The sequence below is a fragment of the Antechinus flavipes genome, chromosome 4 (assembly GCF_016432865.1).
Source record: "Antechinus flavipes isolate AdamAnt ecotype Samford, QLD, Australia chromosome 4, AdamAnt_v2, whole genome shotgun sequence".
Classification (NCBI taxonomy): domain Eukaryota; kingdom Metazoa; phylum Chordata; class Mammalia; order Dasyuromorphia; family Dasyuridae; genus Antechinus; species Antechinus flavipes.
Genome location: NC_067401.1, coordinates 2,602,770 through 2,625,192, shown reverse-complemented (window position 1 = coordinate 2,625,192; position 22,423 = coordinate 2,602,770). Strand labels below are relative to the sequence as shown.

General features: G+C 58.5%; 1 protein-coding gene across 1 annotated transcript in view; it reads right to left on the bottom strand.

The window, feature by feature from the left end:
• Window positions 1–4,245: 4,245 nt before the first annotated feature.
• Window positions 4,246–22,423, bottom strand: part of NDUFA10 (NADH:ubiquinone oxidoreductase subunit A10) — a 23,226-nt gene continuing 5,048 nt past the window's right edge. Inside the window, exons 6-10 of the mRNA XM_051998429.1 lie at window positions 22,077–22,156; window positions 20,278–20,332; window positions 18,871–18,956; window positions 17,689–17,797; window positions 4,246–4,566 (exon numbers count right to left, since the gene is read on the bottom strand). Of these exons, the coding sequence (XP_051854389.1) occupies window positions 4,498–4,566; window positions 17,689–17,797; window positions 18,871–18,956; window positions 20,278–20,332; window positions 22,077–22,156 (399 nt within the window). The 3' untranslated portion in view covers window positions 4,246–4,497. The remainder of the gene's footprint in view (window positions 4,567–17,688; window positions 17,798–18,870; window positions 18,957–20,277; window positions 20,333–22,076; window positions 22,157–22,423) is intronic.

The window sequence follows — 22,423 nt, the reverse complement described above, 5'->3', positions numbered from 1 at the left end:
GTTCCTCTTCTGTGGGGGGGGGGGGGGCTGGCGGGCAGGATCGAGGAAGGAAGTCTGGCACAAGGGAGACCCCGGGAGCCCCCCGGCTCCATGGCTTACTCCTTGTGGGTAACTGCCCCCGCCCCCCCTCCTTGTCTGCAGGGGGGGCGGGGAACCATCTGTCAGAGAAGGAGCCCGAGGCGGGCTGGGAGTCCTCCTTTCCCTCGAGTCCAGCTCGGGCACTCAGCGCCGATGTCCCCGTGACTGGAGGGACGCCTCCCCCCCTTGCCGGCCTCCAGCCCCTCCCCCCCATTGCCAGAGCGGGCCGGGGCCTTGCTCTTCCCCAGCGCGGCCGGGCCCAGGTCTGGGCTATTCTAGAGCATTCGGCTGCCGTCCGCAGCGCAGGGCAAGGGCGGGGGCGGGGACGGCTTTGCTGCCTGTCCCGTCATGTGTCCCATCAGCACGAGGGTGAGGTGGGCCCTGCCCAAACAGCCCCGTTCCACGACAGGCGCCCCCATTATATACCCGGCATCCCGTATGCAGCCGGTGCTTAATAAATGAGCCTGAACGCAGCTTGATTAGTTGCCTGTAGGAGCTTCCTCCGGCCTCTGGCTCAGGGCTAAGGACCCGGATGCCCCCGCCCCTCCCCCATCACTGCCCGAGGGCGGCCCTTCGGGGGGCAGAGGGCCGCCCCCTGACCCCTTCGGCTTCCTGCTCCCCCCCCCCCCGCCATAGGGCGTCAGGAACATCCCAAAGCCCGGGACACGGAGCCAGCCCCGGAAGGCGGGCGGCCCTGGCAGGAGCGTGGCGCGAGCGCCACCTGGCGGCAGTCGGCCAAAGCGCTCCCTCCTCCTGCGGGCGGCCCGGGAGGCCGCCTGAGCTTTGCAGCCTCCGCCGCGGGTCCGAGGGGCCCCCCCAGAAGGAGCCACGTTCCCCGCAGGGGACCCGGGTCGGGCCGGGCTCCGAGTCCTCCAAAAGGGAGCAGGGGGTGGGCCTGGGAGGGTCCGAGCCAAAGCCGGGATTTGTGGCTGCGTGAGCCGGCCTCCCCCACCCCTCCCCCCCGGGCCGCCGCCGGCCTCTCCCCCCACCTCTCCCCCTCCCCCCCCGGGCCGCCGCCGGCCTCCCCCACCCCTCCCCCCCGGGCCGCCGCCGGCCTCTCCCCCCACCTCTCCCCCTCCCCCCCCCGGGCCGCCGCCGGCCTCCCCCACCCCCCCCCCCTGGGCCGCCGCCGGCCTCCCCCACCCCTCCCCCCCGGGCCGCCGCCGGCCTCCCCCACCCCTCCCCCCCGGGCCGCCGCCGGCCTCCCCCACCCCTCCCCCCCCCGGGCCGCCGCCGGCCTCCCCCACCCCTCCCCCCCGGGTCGCCGGCCTCCCCGGCTTCTGCTTCCAATCTGGGGTTCGCGGCCGTGACCTCCCCGAGGCGGAGCAGGAGGCTGGGGTTTCAAAGGGGAATGCAGGGGGTCCCTGGGTACCAAAAGGAAGCCCCCTGAGCAGGGAGTGCCGCCCACTTCCCGGCTGCTCACCCGGACCGAGACCAGCGGCCGAAGGGCTCCGGACCCGCGTGCGGAGGAACTGCGAGACCCCGGCCCAGAGCCCGGAGCGGGGAAGGGGGAGCGACTTGCCCAGCGCCATTAAAAGGCCAAGTGAAGTCCTAGGACTCGGCCCCAAAGGGGCATCCTGGGCGGTCCGCGAGGCCGCGCTCCCCCAGGCTCCGGGGCAGGGTCTGGCCGGGGCCCGACCCCCCCCCCATGACGGTCCCCCGAGCAGGAAGGAGCCCTAGCGGGCAATCCCCCCCTTCCGCGCCCCCCAGCCCCCGAAGGGACAGACCGGAGGCGCCTCCGGCCCCGGGGAGCCACGGAACCCTAACCCTGAATGCGGGCGGTCCCACGGGAGCCACAGCCGGTCCCAGGAGAGCCGCCCCAACCCCGGCTCTGAGCCTGAATCAGGCTGGAGCCCCCGGCGCTGGGACACGGGGGCAGAGGAGCCGGGGGTCCCTGGGGGGCCGGCGCTGCTGGGGAAGGAGGCGGAGAGCTGCTCCTCCCTGGGCCCGGAGAACTCTAACACTGTTCACTGCGCTCAGCGCTCCCCATGTTGGGACCTGAAATCAGGGCTCCGAGCAGGGGCTTCGCGAGCCTGCGGGAGGGGTCTCGGACTCGGTGTGGGGGGCAGAGAGGGCTGAGGGCTGGGTTTACCATCAGAAAGGGCCAGGGCTGCACCCTGCCTCAGACAGCCTCAGTTTCCCCACCTGTAAGATGGGGACGATAGCCCCTATTCCCAGCAATGTTGGGAGGGCACATGAGGGAATACAAGTGCTTAGTAAACCCCGAAGCCCCCAGCCCCTGGTTATTATCTCTATGGGGGTCCCAAAGCCTTCGGGTCCTGGAAGACCAGGGTCCGGCCCCGACCCCACCGAAGGCTTTTCTCCTCTCCCTCTTTGGCCCGGGGCCCCTCCCCCCGGGCATCCCCTCCTTCCCGTGCCCTTCCCCCAGCTCCCAGAGCAGCCTCCAGATGGGCCGAGCAGAGCCAGGGCCCGGGTCAGGCTCCCAGAGCGCCCGGGGGCGGGAGGTCACAGCAAATGGGGACCAGGCGGCGGCGAGGCGCCCGGCGGGCACACAGCAGGAAGCCATCGGCTCCTCCTCCTTCCAAGTGCGTCAGAGGCTCCAGTGCCCGCAGATGAGGGCCAGGGGGCCCCCGGGAGTGGGCCGGGAGGCTCCAGAGCAGGCCCCGGGGCACCTGGAGAAGAGAAAGGCTGAAACGGGCCTGTGGGACGGGGGCTCTGTCCCTCTGAGCCAGGAACGGGGGGCGGCCGTGGGGACAAATGCCACCTTGGAGAGCGTCCGGGCTCCTGACCCGGGCTGTGGGGCCGCCCTCTTTCCAGTCAAGGGCTCCCCACTCGGGTTCCCTGACCCTGGGCTCGTGGTGGAGCAGCAGGGTGGGGAAGGGTCCCAGCGGGCAGTGAGGGGGCTGGAGCGCACAGCCAGGAGCGCAGGGGCTCGGACCATCTGGCCTCAGGGGGAGAGGCCCCCGGGGAGAGGTCGGCGGGATGCTGGGGGTCCCAAGTCACCGAGAAGCCCATTTGGGCTCGATAGAATCCCCCAGAGCGGCCTGGCCCCCGCCCTCCCCGGTCCTCCTCGCCCGATGGCCGTTTGCCTCTCAGGAGCCCCGGGCTGGCTCAGGGCTTGAGCCCTCATTCAAAGTGGCCTTTGGGGGGGCGTCCGCAGGCTGCTCTGTCCAGGGAGACTGGGGGAACTGCCCTCGCTGCCCCTTCCCCCTTTCCCACAGGAGCCCCCAGGTGCGATCCCTCTCCTCATTCAACCCCCCCCCCCAGAACCACTCCCGCCGGCTGGGAGCTCCCAACCCCTGCAAAGCCCCCGTCTGGCTCAAAGACCCCGTTAGTGCGACTGGTTCCTTGTGCTCAGGAACTCGGGCCGAGCCCCCGGATCCGGCCAGACCCACAGCCGAGCTCCTCCACGCTAACCACACACCGCTCTTGGTGGGGGCGATTACTTAGTGTCGGTAAGCGCCGGAGGCAGAAAATCCCCCCGGACGGGGCCCTCCCCGGGCCGGGATCCATCTCACCCACACTCCAGCCCCGGAGACGGCCGTGGCAGCCAAAGTTCCCTCAGTTTCCCCATCCCATCCACGCTCCGGCCCCGGAAGCCAAAGTTCCCTCAGTTTCCCCATCCCATCCACGCTCCGGCCCCAGGAACGGCCGTGGCAGCCAAAGTTCCCTCAGTTTTCCCATCCCATCCACGCTCCGGCCCCGGGAACGGCCCCGGAAGCCCCCTCAGTTTTTGCTGGAAAAGTCGGCCTCAGTTACGTTCCCTTGGGAAGCTGCCCCCAAACGTGGCCAGGACTCGGGATCGGCGGGAAGCTGCCTTTTCATCTCCCCTAAGCAAAGATGGAGGTGGAGGCCGCCCCGCACCCCACCCTCTTCCCAAACCTGCGTCCAAGGGCCCCCTGCACCACCAGCTGCTCGGGCAGAGGCCGGGGGAGGTCGGGGGGACCGAAGGGTCTTACTTTGTGGCTGCATTTCGCTCCCTCAGCACCCAGCTTGTCTCCCACCACAGGAGGAAGGAGGAGAAAGGCTGATGGCGGCTTCGGGCAAGCCCAGACCAACAGGCCCCTGGGGGAGGAGGGGCCACCTGCAGCCATGTTCTCTGGCTCTCCCAGGCTTTCTCTCTGGTTTTCGCTGCTGGGGGGGACAGCGAGGGGGGAGGCCCCCGGGCGCAGAAGAGCCGGGCACAACAACACACACACACTGGAGGGAGTTTCACAAAAAGGTTTTATTTCTTGGAAGTCTGAGGAAGCAAAATACAGAGCCCGCAGGGCCGGGGCAACGGGAGTCTGGGGGAACTCGGGATTTAAGCGACCCTGCGAGGGAGGGTCCTCGGGCCCCGATCACGGGGTGCCACAGGGCAGCCATCGCCCTCTGCCCCAGGGGAGGCTCTGGCCCCTGGTTCTCGACCTGCCAGGGCTCTGCAGCTGTTCCCACAGCTTCTTCCAAGGGAGTAGGGCTTCATTTGAGCCAGATCCAAGAGTCCCCGACGTCAGCGTTATATCCCGGAGCGTACTTGTAACCTTTCAGCTAAAAAGGAAAAACAGACACCAGTGCTGAGAGCGATTTCGCCAAGGAGCGCGACCGGGAAGCCCCTCCCACGGAGGTACCCCGAGACGCCCTGGGAAATAACCGGAGTCGGAGGGACGCTAATGCACCGTCAATCCGGCTGCAAAATGGCCGAACCATCACGGAGGTCAGGATGAGAGAGACGCTAACCAAGCTTCCGACCAGGAGGTGGGTAAGAGCGGTCCCACTGACCCCAAAGACCCCGGAGACAAAGCAAGTGCCCATAAGCGAGGGGGCAGCTCAAAACGTCCAGAAAAGCCACAGAACACCACGAGAGCCAAAGTGAAGCGGACGTCAGGAACTCAGAGACTCCCGTCAGACTGAGCGGGCGCAGAGGAAGTGAGCGGGCCCCAGACCCGCCCCAGTTACAGGCAGGAGTGAACAGGAAAGCAGACCCAGGGCCGGCTCTGGAGAAGGACAAGTCAATGCCTCCTTCTTGCCCCTGAGAGTGGGGGGCTTCACCGTGCCAGGGGGCGTGCGCTGGTAGGGAGCCGGACGTTAAACATCACTGCTCACAAGGGCGGCGGCCCAGGGAAGGTTCTGGAAGGCGCCCCTCAAACTCGGGAAGACCCCAAGGCATCCAAATAACGCTGGAGAACACAAGCCTGACACCATTTAGTCTTGGGAATCAAAGGCTCCCAATTACTGAGGAATCTGGGAATACGGAGAGCTGTCACACCTTCTCCAAGCCCTCAGCACCCCCTCCATCCTGGCCCTGCAGGGCCCACTGCCCCATAGTCACCATCAGCCCCAGATGTTTCTTTTCAGTATCAGGGTGTGGCCACAAGAAGGCGCCTGCTCCGCCCCCCACCTCCAAACCTGCCACCCCCTGCCCCAGACTTCAAGCATCAGAGCGACCAATGGCCTCGGTCAGCTTTAGAGTTCCTGCTGCCCTTGCTCAGTGATTTTTGTGTACGGGGGGAGGGGGGGCACTGACAAAGGCCTTCACGGCTCCAATCTGACCAGAAAATGGTAGGAATATGCTTTCTGTGTCACCTGTGGACCTCGGTGGGAAACCATCTGGAAAAGGTTGCCTCGTCCTTCCCCGGGCTTTCCAAGGGCATCCTGCCGAAACGTGGGAAGATCCTGGGGCAGGTAAAAGGGCAGGAGCCGGCAGCTGCTCGCGCCTTCTCATCTGCTGCCGGGAGCCGATCGAGCACAGTCTGTGGCCTTTCTCTGCTCTGGAACGGCAGCTCACCACCGCGGCCCAGACGGCTTCGCTCCTGTGTGAGCCTGCCCCGGTCCAGCCACGGTTCCAAATGCCCGAGGGTCTGCAACGCCGGGCTCCTCCGGAACAGCTCGTGTTCTGTGCTCAGTTCTGGGCATCTCAGAGAAAAGCCTCCAGGGAAGGGTATTCAGCACGGTGAGGGGCGGGAGGGACGGCAGCTCTAAGTACCCGGCACAGGGAAGCTGCGAGTGACTCATTCTGCTGAGCTCCAAAGGGGCAATGGGTAGAAGGCGCAGAGGGAGACTGAGGCTCAAGGTAAAGATACAACTTTCTAAGGGTTAAGTGAGAATGGAGAACGGGCTGTTGGGGGAAGGCTGGGTTTTACTGGCTGACCACTGCTGGGGACGCTGTGACGTTGGCGGAGGCAAACAAGGGCCAAGCCGCCTACCCCGGCGAGAAAAGCAAATGGAAAATACTGAACAGACACAAATACAACGTGAATGACGCTACTCTGCCACTGTCTGGGCCGACACGGAGCCCACAGGGATCCCCCGGTACAGCCTCAGACCCCGTTTCTCTCACTGTTGGACACCAGAGCCCCGACAGCTCCTAACTTGAAGTCTGTGACTTTTGGGGTAAATTCAGCATTTGAACTTTGCACGAATGACAGCAGGGACCAAGTGAAGCCAGCCTGACTCGAGCAGCATCGATGGCAGTCCTCTGCCCACGGTCCGGGGTTCCCCAAAACAAGCAAGAGAAGCTTCTGCAGGAGCTCCGATGCTCGTACTGACTGGGGGCTGCAGAGGCAAAGCCTCTTACTGGGGCTTCCCCGCTCAGCGCCCCCCTGAGGCCGGGCAGTCCTGGCGGGGCCGCTTCTCCCCCAGGCCCAGCTACCCCCAGTCCGCGGCTGGGCATCCACCACAAACCGGGGAAAGGCTCTCTTCCCGGGCAGCCCGGGCCTGTCTGCAGCTCAGTTACCCTGGATGGCCTTGAGGAAGACTTTAAGTTGCAATTTGAATCATTTAATACCTCAGCCAAACACGGGAGCAGCCAAGCACACCCCTGAGGAAGAAGGGGCCGGGCGACAGCTCGGAGGTTTATTTTCTTCTCTGCAAAGCAAACTTCAGCCATAAACCGGAGAACAGAGAGCCGGGAGAGCGCAAACCTGCAGCATCCAGCCGCCATCTCTTAATTGTATCACAAAATCTGTGCCGTGGCCCTCTCCCGGCGGCGTGAACTTGGCCCTCTGATGGTCAGAGTCTCGGGTGATCGGGATCATCAGTTATTAGTGCATTAGACCAACAGAGGCCCGCAGGGAAGGTTCTCACTGCTAGCAGTCACACTGGGAGGAGGAAAAGCCGCCTCCATCTTCCATGTCAGCGTCTGCGGCTCCTCCTTCCCACCTCGCTTTCCCATTCAGCACCTCCGACAGTGTCCCCTGAGGCTTTGGTAAAGGGATCAGCAGCGTTTGCCCGCACTTCTGGGGTCCCTCCCACGCAGAGCAGGATTTGAGTCCCTGGGACGGCCCAACGTTTCCGGCACTGGCTCAAGGCCTTCTGCTTTGGATCACACACCATCAGGACAATGTCTTCTCCAAAGGAAAATACATGCACGTGCACTTCGAGAGTGAGAAAGAACAAGTCAAAAATTCTTTGTTCAAGGTCCTGGGATGAGCCTCGAAGGGAAGTAACATTTCAGGAGGCAAAGATGAGGAGGGAGCCTGGAAGTCGTGAGAAGAGAAGGCAGGAAGGCTTCCAGGGGAACATGGAGCAAATTTATGACCAGGAAGATGTGAAATGAACCTGGAGAGGGAGGCTGGAGCCTAAGTTCCCTCAACCCTAGGGGCAGTTGGAAGGCACAAGTACTGGAGTCAGGTTGAGGATGCCGACCACCAAGGTGACTCTTCTCCTCAAGCTCAGGGGTGGGCAGGTCAGGAGAAGGCCCGCTGTCCTGTCCTCCTCATCCCTTCGCCATACTCTTCTCATGAAGACCATGCAGCTGATCCCAGGTTTGTGACTTGTTTTCTTGATTCCCTTCCTTTTAGTAACAAGGAGGGGGAGTAACCAGGATTTAAGTACCTGGCACCCTCTCCTCCTGCAGACAGCAATGAAAGCCAGCATCTGCTCTTCGGCTCACATTCTTCCTAACTGGGCAAGAAAACACATGAAGAAGGGCTTAATGGCAATCAGAATGGTCCCATGAGTCTTAGGACGCACCATCAGGTGGATGGCAAGGCCCAGGAATCCTTAAACAGCATCATCAGGTTACTGGCAGGGCCTGAGAGTCCGTCTGCAATGGCAACCAGACGGGAAGCGCCAGTGGTCCTCCATGTTACTGGAAGAACAGTGCCCAGTGATTCTCTCCAACTGCCGCTTCAGTGCTCTCAAGGCTGCGCCATCTCCTGCATGAACTGTTTAGACTGACCTTGCTCACAGCCCTTCTCCTTCTATATTCTCTTTAAGGTCACTGCTAACCTCAAGGAGCTCCAAGAAGCCTGATGTTAGTTGAGTTCCAGCAGAGCAACTTCAGCGTCACTTGGGAGAGCTTTCCCACCTTGCGGTGCTTCATCTTTACAGTTTCAGGCTTCCACGTTCTCGGGATGGTCTTGGTCTCTCAAGATTTAGCAGCTTCTTCTTTCTCCCTCCACTGTTCCTCAATGTTTTACAAAAGAAAAATGCTACAATCTTCCCAAGATATTTCAAACAGATCTATGGTCCACACCATTGCCAAACCTCTGCACTTGTCAAGGAGATCAAACCTTTGCTACTTAGAGAAGTTTCTAGTTTCCTTTGGCCTCCTCGTTATAGGAACTCGTTTACACTTTATATTATGAGTGGGAATAAGGAAGATCTGGGTTTAGGTCTTATTTCAGGCACATTCTAGTTATCTAAACATAGACGAGTTATTTTAATTCCTCAAGGGCCCAGGCAACTCTCTCCACCGACACATTCCCCACAAGTTACCAATATGCACTGGTGTTTCCTACTCCCCAACCCCGTAACTTCAGGAAAGTCTGGGTTTTTACCTACTTCCAAGTTTCCAGAATTAGCAGCTTGCTTAAATACGGCAGTGGAATCACATGCCAAATCCACTTCTCATTTTTTATCGTCTTACAATTTGTTACTGCTTTTGGTCTTTGCTTTAGACAAGTTGCTGTCCAGATTCTACATCAACAACTGCTTTAGAAATGCTTCCCAAATCAGTGATCAGACAGGTCCTGTCTATTGTCACCTGAGAGCTTATGAAGTGCTCACAAAATCCAGCCCCTCTTAAATCTCTTAATTCAAACGGGTCCACAGACTTGTGATCCAACTGAAGTCCCTGTGTTGAGACGCCTCTGTCTTTCTGTGTCCTCCTTGAGCTGCATCTTCCCATACATTGTTGGAGGTCCTCCACTCCCATTGAAGCTACAGCACAGTAAAGCACATTAAAGTGCAAGATCATCTCCGTGGGTTTGGTCCTGAGCACACAACACCCTCTGAAATGATGCTGACTCAGCCACATGGGAGGTTCCTCCCCTCTCACTGGAGGAGCCCCGTTCCGCTGGCCCCCTACCCTCACACACGCTCTCCCTCGGAGGCCAAGGCCTGAATGCAACCCCTATGTGAATGTGAGCTCCTCGAGGGGAGGAACCATGTACCTGATCACAGTTCCTGGCACACAGTAGGTAGCACATGCTCACGGACTGACTGCTGAGTGTTTATAAGTTATCCCCATTGCTTCTCTGGCGTTTATGTTTGCCAAATTTCTGTCACTACAAAAGCCAACCTGCTCTTAACTTTAAAATATGATGGCCTTTAGTGGAGATTTTAAAACAAGAATTTACTCAAAGAGGTGACATGAATGGTGTGGAAGAAAACCACATTAGCTTAAAGAGCCTTTTTAATACATCAAAATGAAATAGCTAAAGGTTATTTTCACACCGGTATACACTTCGTATCCCCCTACGAATAGATCTACTTAGCTGTTCTCCTCAGTGTCATAAATGTTAGAAAATGAAAACACTCCTAAAAGCTGGGAAAAAAGACAGAAAAAGTACAATTTGGTCCACAGGTCCCATCCTGACATTTGTTCAAATGGCTGCAATTAGTATCTTGTTTTAAACCCCAATCATTCCAAGCCATCAGAGTAATCTCCAAATGGCAAGCACTTCAGACCGCCGAGTGCAAAAGCTACAGGCCACAGGGTCATGAAAGCCCAAGTGAATCTGTGAAACACTTCACTTCGTTAATCTTTGCTTTTTATCCCAAATGTTTGTTCCCTAATGTGTAACCGCTTAGGATATTTATGTTATCTAAAGAAAAGAGAGTAAAGACTGTGGTCAATTTCCATTCTTCATCCTTCCTCAAAGCTTGCAGGAGAAAAAGCCAGATCCCAACTGTTTTCCATCCTGTCTCATCTAGCTGAAAATGGGAAGATTATTTCACTTCAATTATGATTAAATGGAACATGAGATTTAATATGAAAATTTGCCTTTTAATATTCAGTTACCTAATTCTGACCTCGTTTGGTCAGAAAAAGAACCCACATTTGTTTTTTTGAATCCAGAACAAAAGGACTCTTATCATCTTGCATCACTGTTTTCATGATTTAGGTAAGTTATATTCCAGAGCTTCTCTTGTTTGTTCCAAGTCTGACTGTCTTTATTAAGATGCTTTTTGTAAAGCCAAGAACAGACAGTACTAGGTATTAAAACTGTCAAACAGCCACATTTTAAAAAATGGGAAGGGAGACCTTGATACTGGAAATGAAAACAACTTGAGATAGTAAAGAAATAAAAATAGCAGGCGAGAGAAAACAGAAGATGCTGTTACCATAGCAACTGTCTTGGACACAATCAGCTACATGAAGGGAGCACCACATCTTTCTTAATAGCATTTTGCCTCCTTATATTTGGGAAAGACTGGCTCTAAAGTGGAAAACAATTTACAACTGAATTATCTGCCTTAAAGGAAGGGCAGCGCTCTCACTTAAGTGACCACATCCAGATTGGGAACCGGGGCTTTCAAAGGCTTCTGCTCACAAGCAGCACAAACGCTCAGGGAGGAGCCGGCCCAGGGGACAAGGTGAGGCTTAAAGGCGCTGCTCCCCCTCCCCTGCTCTTCCTCTTACATGAGCTAACCAAAAACTGAAATATCCACAAAAGCCATCATATTATCACTAAAATTCAGCAGGAAGAGAAAGAGAAACTCCAACTATTTGGGAATCTTATCTACTGAGACATATCCAGGAGCTATATGAGTCCATCTGTAAAACACTCTTTAAAAGAAATAAAGAAAATAGTAAAATAACTGCAGAAATAACGTTTGCTCATAGACAGACTGAGCTAATATAACAAGTCACAACACGACCCAAATTAATTTACTTTTTCAGGGCCTTACCAAACTCAATGGGATTTTTTTTTTTAAATAAAGCTAGAAAAAAATTGAAATCATATGGAATTTTTTAAAAAGTCAATAATCACAAGGAAAATCATTTTTAAAAGGAGTGGGAAAGAAAGGAGTCCAGCAATAAAAGATCTCGCATTGTCCATCAATCCAATGATTGGTTCTGACCGGTTCTGACAGCAGCAGAACAAACGGCAGCTCTGGAACAGCGTGACCCCAGTTACTAGGGCAGTGACTCACTCATTATCTGACAAAATTATTGGAAAGCTCTCTGACAAAAATAAGATCTAGACACCCACTCCACACCAAGAACTCTAAATGGATGCAACTTAGACATAAATGGTGAAATTGGAAGGAAACTGGAAGAGCCAGGAAGGAATTACTTTTCAGTAATGGATAGGGGAAGAGTTCATTACCAAGCAAGGGATAGAGAGGATCACATAAGATAAAAGAGACTATTTTGATTATATGAAATTAAAATGGACACAAAACAAAATTAATGAAATTAAAATCAGGAGAACAGTTAGCTGGGAACAAATCTTAGCAGCCATTTTCTCCGATAAAGATTATTATATCCCAGACGTACACAGACTTGATTCAAATGTATGACTAAAAGCTATTCTCTAATAGATGATACGGTCAAAGGAAAGATCAAAAAGTTCCCAAAGGAAGCCAGCCAAGCTAGCAGCAGCCGTGACAGATGCTCCAAAGCACTAACAATGAGAAAAAGGCAAATTGGAGCAACTCTGAGGTTCCACGTCACACTCATCAGACTGGCAAAGATCAAAGAGGAAAAAGACAAACGCTGAAGGGGCTCCAGGAAAGGAGGTACTTTAATGGAAGACTGGCCCAGCCATTCCAGAAAGCAATCTGGAACTATTTCTAAAAAGTCATTCTATTGGCCAAAGCTACTGAGAGTCAACAGCACCACTCACAGGCTCATGTGCAAAAGAAATAAAAGGTTAAAACCCACAAAAAACACAGACAGCCGCTCTTTTTGCAACGGCAAAGAATTAAGGGGGATAAGATCTACCTATTAGATCACTTACAGTACACAAACGGTAAAGGAATATCATTGTGCCGTAATGATGAGACGGGCAGTCTGAGAGCAAACTACGAATGGAGCACAAACCTACAGTGACAAAGTGATCGAGAACTCTGATGGATGAAACGACAAGAACCTGATCCCACTGGACCCAAGAGGAAGCAGACATTTTGGCCACGGGCTCTGCAGGAAATGTTTTGCTGGCCTCTGAATCCCTATCACGAGAAGTTTCCCCTTTTTTTATTGTTCAGTGGGGTGGGGTGAAGGGAGACAGAATAAATGCTCGCAAAAACACTTTTTTAGAAAACTGATAGGAGAAGTTGCCAGGCACAGGAGATGCAGCTGGCCCGAGTTCAAACCCGATTTCTCAGAACTCCTCCATGTGTGGGCCTGCACAAGGGGCTGACCCTCCAGACGCTCACGTCAGCAGAGGAAATCGGCCCCGGCGGCATCCCCGCCCAAGGAGGTGCCCTGGCTCTGGCCCCTCGTCTCTAGCCTGAACCTCTGCTGGATGTCTGGGAGAGAGTCAAGGGGAGACCAAGGGAGAGGTGGGGGTTAGGCTCTGACGGGAGGCCATGGGACCAATCCACTCTCCACCATGTTGCCCTGGTGAATGTCATATTTCCCCACATTATCTCCCATCTTGTCTGACCTGATCCATACTGTCTCCAGCCAAGAGAATGGGAGCTCCTGGAGATCAGGAGCTCTCTCCCCAGAGTCAAGCACATAGTAGGTATTTATTAAATGCTTGTACACTGAGCACATAGTAAGCTCTTACTAAATGTTTGTCTTTCACAGGCTCTATCCCTGGAGCTGAGCACTCAGTAAGCACTCACTAAATGTTTGTCCTTCAGGGGCTCTGTCCCTATAGCTGAGCACTCAGCAAGCACTTACTAAATGCCTGTCCATTCAGGTCCGGTCCGAGCGGGCCATGTGATCAATGATCGGCCCATCCCCGCCTCTCCTCCCTAGGATGACCTAGCGTCATTGCAGAGAGAGCAGTGACAGGGCACGGGGCCAGGTCAGGATCCAGGCTCAGAAACCTACCAGCTGGGCCACCGGGGCAGCTCTCCCATCTCAGATCCTGCGGCTGTGCACAAAGGACAGTAACAGCCTGAACCTTGCGGGAATGGTGGCAGGAGCCGATGACATAACATCGTTTAGCATACAGCAGGTGCTTAGCAAACATTCGAGTGGAGCCGGCTGCCACCAGCTGCTGAGAAAGACCTTTGTTCAAGTAGATCCCCCTTTGGGAGGCCCTCACCTCTGGGGCTTCTGGGAGTAGAAGGAAGGATACACTCCTGCACAGTTTTAAATTTAGAATTCATTCCAATTTATTCTCAACTGCACGGAGGAGGCGGGATGGGAATTTGTCCAGCTTCGCTTCCACGTAAAGCCCATGGAAGAAATGTTTTGAGGCGCTCTCCCGAGGCCCTGTGACCCCCAGAAGAGAGCTGCCTCTAAATGGTTCCCTAGTCTATAAGCTGATTTTGTCTTCTCACTGTGCTTTTAACCATCATTCTCCATAAAAAGCCAGACGTTGCTTCTGTGCAGTTTCCCAAGTGTCTCCAAGGGCAGATACTAAATTAAGAAAAACAAAATCCCAAAGGACCGTCAGCATTACTGAAAGATGGAGATTATGGCTATTATAGCACACAGCCCCACTTCCAGATCTGAGAGAAATCTCTAGTAATGCCCAAATTGCCCGGGGATCTTCTCTCTCTCTCTTGACAAGGGTGTTCAATGAGTAGCCACATAATCCTGTTATTTCTGAGCCTTTTTACAAACAGCGCTTTCTTCTGATAAAAGAATGAGTTGCCTCTGAAACACGGGCAGGAAGCCTCCGGAAACTCACACAGGTCAGCCCCAGAGTCCCCCCAGAATTAAAAGCTCTGCCCAGGAGAGCACCCCCACTCTGGCTGAGGACTGACTTCCTGGCCACCTTAAATAAACGTGCAAAGAGGTCAATGAGCTGGATTCTCTGAGCTCCTCAACAGGCGGCTTTGTGGCCCAAGAATTCCTGTTATTTATTCACGAGTAACGAAAGAAAAAGCGAGTAATGAGACGAAGACAATCCTGAAGATTCGGTTCCATGAGCCTCTGCTCGATGGGCCTAGGAGCTAAGACTTCAAAGCCCGGGAGGCTGCCAAGCTAGAGGAAGCTCACGTGCCCGTGGGAGGAGCAGAAGAAGAGGGTTCGGGCCAAGGGAGCTCTCATCCCAGAGCAGGTCAAGCGAGACTTTGTCCGCACTGGGCCGGGACAGGGGATGGCACTTCGAGGGAGTCCATGAGAACACAGAGGTTCTTCTACAAAGGCAGCAAAGAGAGGATGCCCTAGTGAGAACCCGGATGCGAGGTGGGCAGTGGGACACGATGGCGAGGGGCTAAGACCAGACAGGGAGTCTACATGCAGAGAGCACCTCCAGTTCTGCTTTCTGGGCGGTAATGGGCAGCCACCCAAGGACTCCGGGGGAGAAGGGACACCAGCAGATAAAGTGGGGAGCCCCACGGAGAAGAGGCCCAGAGGTCACCTCGGAGGGTAGGCTGGAACTGTGGAGAAGGGGGTCCTGGGAATCCCCCGGGGGGAAGAGGATGGGCTGGGAGAGAAGCCACAAGATCTGACAAGTGGCCAGAGGCCGGGGAGGCTGAGGAACAGAATGTGTCGGAGGAGAGCGCGGGGAGAGTCCGGGACCAGGCTGTCCACTCCACAGACCATCTTAATAACAAAACAAAAGCCACACGATCGTAGCAAGGGGACTGAGATGAAGAAAAAGCTCCTGACAAGACAGGACTCTTGTGCCTGAGAAAACCAACCTCACCCGAACCCAGAGAACAGGCCCAAGAAAGCCCCCCCTTCATCCGGAGAGCTAGCATTCTCCGTGCTGGGGAGAGACCTTACAACAAGGGGTGGGGGGAAGCCGGGAATCCCGGCCACGGTCACTTTTACGGTTCGAGACAGTGCAGAATGCTAGTTATGCAGCAAGACAAGAAAAAGAAACCGAGAATAAGCATAGTCCAAAAAAAAGCATGGCTCTTTGCAAATGACAGGAAGGTTTCCTTAGAGAACCTGAAAAACTAATTGAAACAATTAACAACTTCAGCAGAATTGCTAGAGGTAAGTTAAACGCACAGAAATAACCCACAAAACTCGGCAGGAAAACAGTTATTCCCCTCACAACTGTCAAACCCGGCAGGGGAGCATCCGAGTAACGGGAGAGACATTACTCGTCCTGGGGAGACTGAGTCACGATGACAAAAAAGACAATGTGACCTGACTTAATGGCATCCCAGCCAAACAGTTGAAGGACCGCCTTCCCAAACTAGAAAAACAACTAAATTCGCCTGGAGAGGCCAAAGGGCAAAGGAGCTCGAAAAAATAGCCGGGGACCCCCCAATACAAGCCCTCTTATAGTCATTCACCCCCACTTAGACTTACAGCATTCCCACACCCTGCCAGACATCCCCACACACGCGCGCGCGTGTGCGAGTCCCACCGCAGGGCAGGGCTGCCCCTGCTCAGTCACAAACTCTGGGCAGGCTGAGGCCCCCCAAGGTGCCGTCTCTGAGGCCCCCACTCCTAACCCCCCCAGAGCTTCCCAGGGCCTCCCTTCCCCCATGACACCTCGGAGAGCTCTCTTGCTGAACTTTTCATGGGCACCTTGCAAGCCCAGACGCTCGGTGAGGGGAGGACTGTCTCCCTTGTCCTCGTACCATTTCTGGGGAAGCAGAAAGAAGATGGAAAAGTGGGGACCTGGAGAAGAACTCTGGCTCTGCTTCCGGCCAACCAGAGAGGCCTCGGTTTCCCCATCTGTAAGAATGGGTAAGGGGAGTCCCAAGAGGGGGCATTGCGCATCCATCCACTCTTCCACCCCGGCGCCCCAAATAACGACCGCATCTAAAACCCTGACAAGCCACCGGTCGGGGGCTGGCCTCCAAGCTCCCATCCAGGTCAGCAGGATCCCCCATGACTATCGGCCCCTCGAGGGCCGGCACGGGTGCCGCCTCCCAGTGTCCCCCCACCCCAAGACTCGTACACGGCTCTCGGTCTGCCCTTGCCCACTGTCCCCCTGGGTGTGCAGCTCACTCCCACAATGACGTTAGAGTTCAAGTCCAGCCCCTGAGCTGGGCGACACTGCTCCTGCCTCAGTTTCCTCATCAGTGCAGGAGGAGCAGAGCCCCCTCTCAGGGCTGCTTTTTTTCGTAAAGTAGCCTGGACAAACCCTCCCTGTTCCTGCTGCTCTGGCCCAATGCCCGGCCCCAGCCAACACGCGGAATGAGCTGGCGTACGAGCTCCCGGCAGAAACGAACACGGCGTGGGCCGGGCCACGGGGCGGCGCTCTGGAGGGCTGCCCTGCCGTGTCTTGCCCATCTGGCGTTTGGGCAGGTCGGGAGTCATGGCCGAGAAAGGCCACTCTGCTCCGTGAAGGTGAGGAAAGCCCCTGGCAGGGCAGGGTCTCGCTCATCCGGGCGTGGCCCCTGCCCCCACACCTGAGCAGGAGCAGGACGTGCTGCCCGCTGAGCTTAACTACCTCTCTTCTTCTCTGTTGGAAGGGGCGGCTTTCTGGGAGGGCAGGAAACAAAAAGCAGCGAATTCTCCTCGGTGAGGTGCCTGGCCTCTGGGGGGAGGGGCAGGGACCACTCTGCCTCTGGGATTCCCTCCTGGGGGGTCCAGCCCCCAACAAGCGGAGATGCAACGAAGAAGGGAGTGAGGGAGGCCCGGGAACTGCTCCGCCCCCAACCACCTCCGAGGACCAGAGCAAAGGGGCCCCTGGGGCGTCCCGGGGGGCCAAGAGTTCTGACTGGGAGCGCCCCCCCCAGAAGCTGTGCTTCTGAGTCCCAGGCGGCCCAAGGCCCAGCGCCCAGCACTGCCCTGAGGCTGTGGGGTCAGGCTGGGCCCAGTAGAGTCATTCAAGAGACAAGGGCTGAATGCGGGAATCCCGGGGCTCCCTCCGCTAACATTTCTGGGCCTTGGGCCGAGGGGATCCTGGCTGCGCATCCTCCCAGCATCCTCATCCAAGGAAGCGCTGACCAAGTCAGGAAACTCCCGGTCAGGGGGGACCTCCCGAAATCCAAGCTTTAATGGTCTCCCGCCCAAACCTCCTGAGGGCGAGACACGGGGACACACACAAGGGCACAAGGGGGGAGGCAGGGGAGGGAGAGTCTCCGGGACGTTGGTTAACGAGGGCAGCGGGCGGGCCCCGGCCCCCGAGCCCAGCCTGTGCCAGACCTAAGTCAGTAGGTGCAGCGCATTCACGCAGCCATTCGGGTCAATAGGGAACGAGAGGGACGTCACAGTTCGTTATTCCGCAGAACGACGCGGCTCCGCAAATTAAGAGCAGAATTGGATAAACCGGCAGCTTAGAGTAAGTTACTGACCTGGTGGGGGGTGGGGACAAACGCCCCTTCTGCTTTCCTGAAACAAGAGCTCGCTGCCGCGCCCCAAGGCGCCGGAGGCCCCCCCCCCCCTCCGCGTCCGGTCCTTACCTCCTTGAACTGGTGGTAGATGCGGTCGCACTGGTGAGCCCCAATGGTGATCTCAGGGAGGTACATGGGGACGGTCGTGTAGTTCACCACGTCGTACTTATCCTGGACTCTGAGCAGCAGAGAAACACACGGGTCAGGGCCCAGAGCCCTCTGGGACAGCACCCACCCCCACCCCAGAGATGACCCCCCACTAGTCGGCCTCAGGAGCGCCGGGCATCTGTGCCAGGGATGCAGATGAACTGCCCCCAAGGCCTCGCTGCCAATGTCGCCACAGGTGCCCCTGGGAGGCCGGAATCCAGAAAGGAAGCAGGGAGACGACCCGCCCAACCCCCCTACGGGATTCCTCCCAGAGGCTGGCGTGGGGGGAGGAGGGGAAAGGGGCGGCTCTCTTCTCGCTTGGTTTCCTCTTCCCGGATAAATTCAGAGACCATGGGATGTGTTTCGCCCCCAGGGACTCCGGGGGCGCTCGTGGGCCCTCCTGCTCCGGACACTCCCCCAGGATGTAAGCAAAGCCCGAGGGTCCTCTGGAGAACCCTCCCCCTCCCCGTCCAGGATTTCCGTGACCGGACCACGGATGCCCCTCTCTGGAGCCGTCCAAGGGCTCTGCGCCATCTGAGCACAGGAGGAGGCCCATGGCGCCCAGGAGACGAGGGCCGGGGTAGCCCCGGAGCCCCAAGAGAATGCCAGGAGGGCAGGGCCCGGCCTCCCCAGGGCTGTTTGTCGGCCCTCTCGGATCCTCCCCGCGCAGCAGCATCTCCTGGCGCCGACCCCGAGCCCGCCTTCCCCCGGGGACGGCCCCTTCCCGTCCGGAGGCCGGAGAGAGGCCTCTGCTTGGTCCCAGGGTGGGGGGAGGGGCAGTATGATGTCAACCAATGCCGGCTCCCCGAGGTCCCCGATCGGGCGCTCACTACGGCGGGGCAGAGGGGGCAGGGTCACCCCAAGGAGGACACTTTTTGTGAGGTGGAAGCCTAAGCAAGATCGGCCTGACCCAGGTGCCCCGGCTCCGAGCCCCCCTCCCCCCCCACCCCCGGCTGGGGCGGAGAAGGCTGAGGGGAAAAGGAGGGAGACGCGGGTCATCCCACGGCGAGAGGCTGGGCAAGGACAAGAGCAGCCCGGAAGCAGGGCGCCCTCCAAAGCCCCCCGAGCTCCCGGCCCTTCGCACAAGCCCGAGAACAGACTCACAGCAGCCTCACGTGGTGGAGAGACCGGTTACTCTGCTCCAGCCACGGGCCCTTGTCAAACGGGACGTAGTTGATGTCTTCCAAAATCTGAAAGGGAAAAGAGCATCCCACATTAAACTGGACTCCGGGCAACAAACATGGGGAAAACCCACCCGCTGCCTGCCCTCGGGGGGCTTCCCTCCCTCTGCCCAGGACAAGGGGCTCAGGAGCCCCCGGCCGGAGGCAGGGAGGGAGGGGCCCAGCAGGAAGTGGAGCAGATGATCCAGGGAAGCGCCTCTGGCCGGAGGCTGGATGTTCCAACAGTCAGCCAAGCGCCCCTCTTCCCCCCCCTGCCCTGTGACCTTGGCCCCATCCTCTCAGGACCCTGGGCCCGAGAAGCTGGGAGGAGCGCAGCTCGAGGGCGGGACCCTGCGCTCCTGCCCCAGCCCCTGCAACGGTCCGAGCTCAGAAGGGGCTGTCGCTGGCCCAGGGGAGATGCCGCGGAGGAGAAGCCGGGCTCTCTTGGTCCCCTGCCCTCCGGACACTCCCACGGGGCCAGAGCGCGCTCCCGCAGAGCCGGGGCCCGACTTCCCGGCTGGATTTCCAGGGATCCAATAAGCGCTCGATCCTCACTCCCTTTGTTCCCCAGAAGCCGGAGGCCGTTCCGGGGCCTTTACCCCGCTCCCCCCGTCTCCGTGCTCCCGCCAGGCTCCCTGCCGCCTCCGGCCCCGGTGTCTGCCACGTGGACAGCCACTCCTCTCGGGAGGAGGCCCCAGGGACCCCTTTCCCCTCTCCACACCCCCCACGCTCCCGACAGGAGGCAGGGGCCCGTCTCTCTGGCCTCCCCCCAAGCCACAGGAAGTGGATTTCCCAAAGCGGCCGTGTCCGAGGAGCCAGGAAGGCGGCAGACACAGAGGGGGCCGGTGAGGGGGCTGCCGGGCTGGGGGCCGAGGGCTCGCTCCCTCTCTCTGAAAAGAAGAGCAATTATCCCGTCCAACCCCTGGCCCTCCACCCGAGGGCGACGGCGTCAATCAGGGTTACAGTCGGCCACAGGGGGGCAGCAGGCCCAGGAGTAGAGTTGGGGGGGGAGGAGGGGGAGAGAGAGAGAGAAACAGAGACAGAAACAGAGACACAGAGAGATAGACATGAGGGAGAGAGACAAGAGAGACACACAGAGAGACAGAGAGAGGGAGAGAGAAGAGAGACAGAGAGAGCGAGTGTGTGAGTGTAGGGACTCAAGCAAGTGCTGGCAAAAATGTGCCTCTTGGAGGGAGCCCCGCTAATCAGCCCCATTCTGCAGAAGAAGAAATGAAATCACCCGACATTCAGGCATTGAAAATGTTAGCTCATCATTTAACAACAAAAGGCAAAATTAAAAGTGTTCAGGGACGAGACTGAAAACAAAAACTTCATCTGTTCTGACCCTTACCTTTCCCACCTCCTTTGCTTGCTTTGCTGTATACTCTAAAATCTCACATTTTTTACTATAAAAAAAAAAAAAAAAGACAAATTAAATAGAACTCAAGCCTTTCCGGTCATGGAGCGGCTGTGTAAGTGTGCGAGGGCCTCCGCCAGTCCCGTCCCCATCTGGCAAGCACTCAGGAAGGGGCCACAGCGCGCTCTCTGCTCTCCCAACTCTGAGACCCGCCGTCTAAGGCTTCCGGCCTGTGGTCTGGCCCCGACTGACCAGCCCCTCCCCCCTCAGGCAATCCCCGCCGGGGCCCGGGGCCCCAGCACCTTCTCCACCCAGACGGCTCTGCCCGGCTGCCTCTCGCCCTGAACCCCCGCCTCCCGGCGCACGACCCCGCTAACTCCGCAGGCTCCCCCCAAATCTCCTCATCGTGTTGCTTTTTCTGTCAAAGGAGGCACCTAGTGTATGACCCAGGGGTCCCCCTGCCAGGCGGGTCAGGCAGGGGCGAGAAAGGGCAGGAGCAGGTGGGCTGTGCCATCCCTGGGGAAGGGCAGACGCAGGTGAGTCTCCCAGAGCCCCCGGGAGCAGCTCCCCACGTACTCCCCACAGGGACCACTGAGGGCTTCGGAAAGCCCGGGAGCAAATGTCTGCTTCCTGCCATGGATCTTGGCCCCCTTTCTGGGCCTCTGTTTCCTTAATTCAGCAAAGTGGGGACCAGAGGGGCCGGAGAAGTCCCGCTCACCCTAAGCCTCGGGCCCAGTGAGCCCCATCACAGCTGGGACCCCGCCCCAAGGGCTCCCCCGAACCCTCCACCGTGACCCAAATGAAGGCTAAGAAACAGAAGGCCACGGCTATGCTGGGACCACGTGTGTGGAAGCCGCCCCTTCAGCAGTTCCAGGCAGCCTGTGCGACCTCCATGGCCCTTCCAGGGGCCCAGAATCCCCCCAAAGCCTTCAGCTCCTCCCAGCGTCTCACAAGAAAAGGCCCTTCCTCAGGCGGCGGCGCCGGCCCGCTTGTGGCGGCTCCCACTAACAGGAGGGAAGACCACCGGCTTCGGGCACCCGACACCTGGGGAACAACGGAAGCACGTGGACCCCGGGCCCTCTCCTGTGCAGACACTCGGGCGCCGAGGCTCTGGCTCAGCCTCCCCATGTGGGAGACCCTGCCGCGGCCGGCAAACAGGAGGCTTCCGGAGCATCGCCCCCCACAAATCACCCCCCATCCCAGCCACCCACGGCCACAAAGCTGCCCAGTGCCCGCCCAGAACCCTGTCGGAACCTCCCACAGCGGGGCCCGGAGGCGCCCTCAGCACTGCAAATGCCACCGATCAGCCCGGGCTCATGCCCTCAGCCCCTAGGAAGGCCCCCAGCGCTGAAGGGAACACAGCCGTTCAGGCGGACAGAGAACAGGTCCCCCGTGAGGGGGTGAGGGCCGGGGGCATCTGGCTGCGAGGCTGGCAACCCAAGTAAGAGACAGCGGCCGGGAGCACCAGGGCAGCGGGCGGGCACCGGAGCAGCAGGTGGGCACCAGGGCAGGGGGCAGGCACCGGGGCAGCGGGCGGGCACCAGGGCAGCGGGCGGGCACCGGAGCAGGGGGCAGGCACTGGGGCAGCGGGCGGGCACCGGGGCAGCGGGCAGGCACCAGGGCAGGGGGCAGGCACCAGGGCAGGGGGCAGGCACCGGGGCAGCGGGCGGGCACCGGGGCAGCGGGCGGGCACCGGGGCAGTGGGCAGGCACCGGGGCAGTGGGCGGGCACCGGGGCAGCGGGCGGGCAGCAGGGCAGCGAGCGGGCACGCGATCACTTCTGAGGGTACTGACCTCATTTCTGGAAGGAAGGCCTTCTTGTAGGCATCCTCGATGTGCTGCAGGTAGGAGGCCGTGACCTTTTTCCCTTGGACCTAAACGAGCAGAAGGGAGACGTGAGACGGGGCAGCAGCGCCCATCTGACCTCGGCTCTCAAGATGGCGCGCACCCGAAAGGGGAACTCTGAATGACTCTGCCTCCCCCCCCCCCCCCCCCCCGCGCCGATCTGCCGGGATCCAGGAATCAGTCCCGTGGGGCCAGAAGGAAGCCGAGGGGGTGCCAGAGCTGCCAGCTCCCGGGGGGTCCGGCCCCACAGCGAGGGGTGGCTGAAGCCCCTGAGGAGCCGTGACCCTGGGCCCTCC